Below are 373 nucleotides of genomic sequence, written 5' to 3'. Positions count from 1 at the left end.
TCCAGTGCACCATCGACTGTACCATCTGGCTCATCCAGTGCACCATCGACTGTACCATCTGGCTCATCCAGTGCACCATCGACTGTACCATCTGGCTCATCCAGTGCACCATCGACTGTTCCATCTGGTTCATCTAGTGCACCATCGACTGTTCCATCTGGTTCATCTAGTGCACCATCGACTGTACCATCTGGTTCATCCAGTGCACCATCGACTGTACCATCTGGCTCATCCAGTGCACCATCAACTGTTCCATCGACTGTACCATCTGGCTCATCCAGTGCACCATCGACTGTTCCATCTGGCTCATCCAATGCACCATCAACTGTTCCATCGACTGTTCCATCTGGCTCATCCAGTGCACCATCGACTG

At 52.3% G+C, this 373-nt stretch overlaps 1 protein-coding gene across 1 annotated transcript in view; it reads right to left on the bottom strand.

Annotated features, from left to right (window-relative positions):
- PICMEDRAFT_79750 (hypothetical protein) overlaps positions 1-373 on the bottom strand; it is a gene marked incomplete at both ends in the record, with an annotated part of 3,571 nt that overhangs the window by 291 nt on the left and 2,907 nt on the right. Inside the window, 2 exons of the mRNA XM_019164972.1 lie at positions 47-124; positions 179-301. Coding sequence (XP_019015332.1) covers positions 47-124; positions 179-301 — 201 coding nt within the window. The remainder of the gene's footprint in view (positions 1-46; positions 125-178; positions 302-373) is intronic.

The sequence above is a fragment of the Pichia membranifaciens genome (genome assembly GCF_001661235.1).
Source record: "Pichia membranifaciens NRRL Y-2026 unplaced genomic scaffold PICMEscaffold_8, whole genome shotgun sequence".
In the NCBI taxonomy this organism is placed as follows: domain Eukaryota; kingdom Fungi; phylum Ascomycota; class Pichiomycetes; order Pichiales; family Pichiaceae; genus Pichia; species Pichia membranifaciens.
This window is presented reverse-complemented; position numbering and strand designations above follow the sequence as displayed.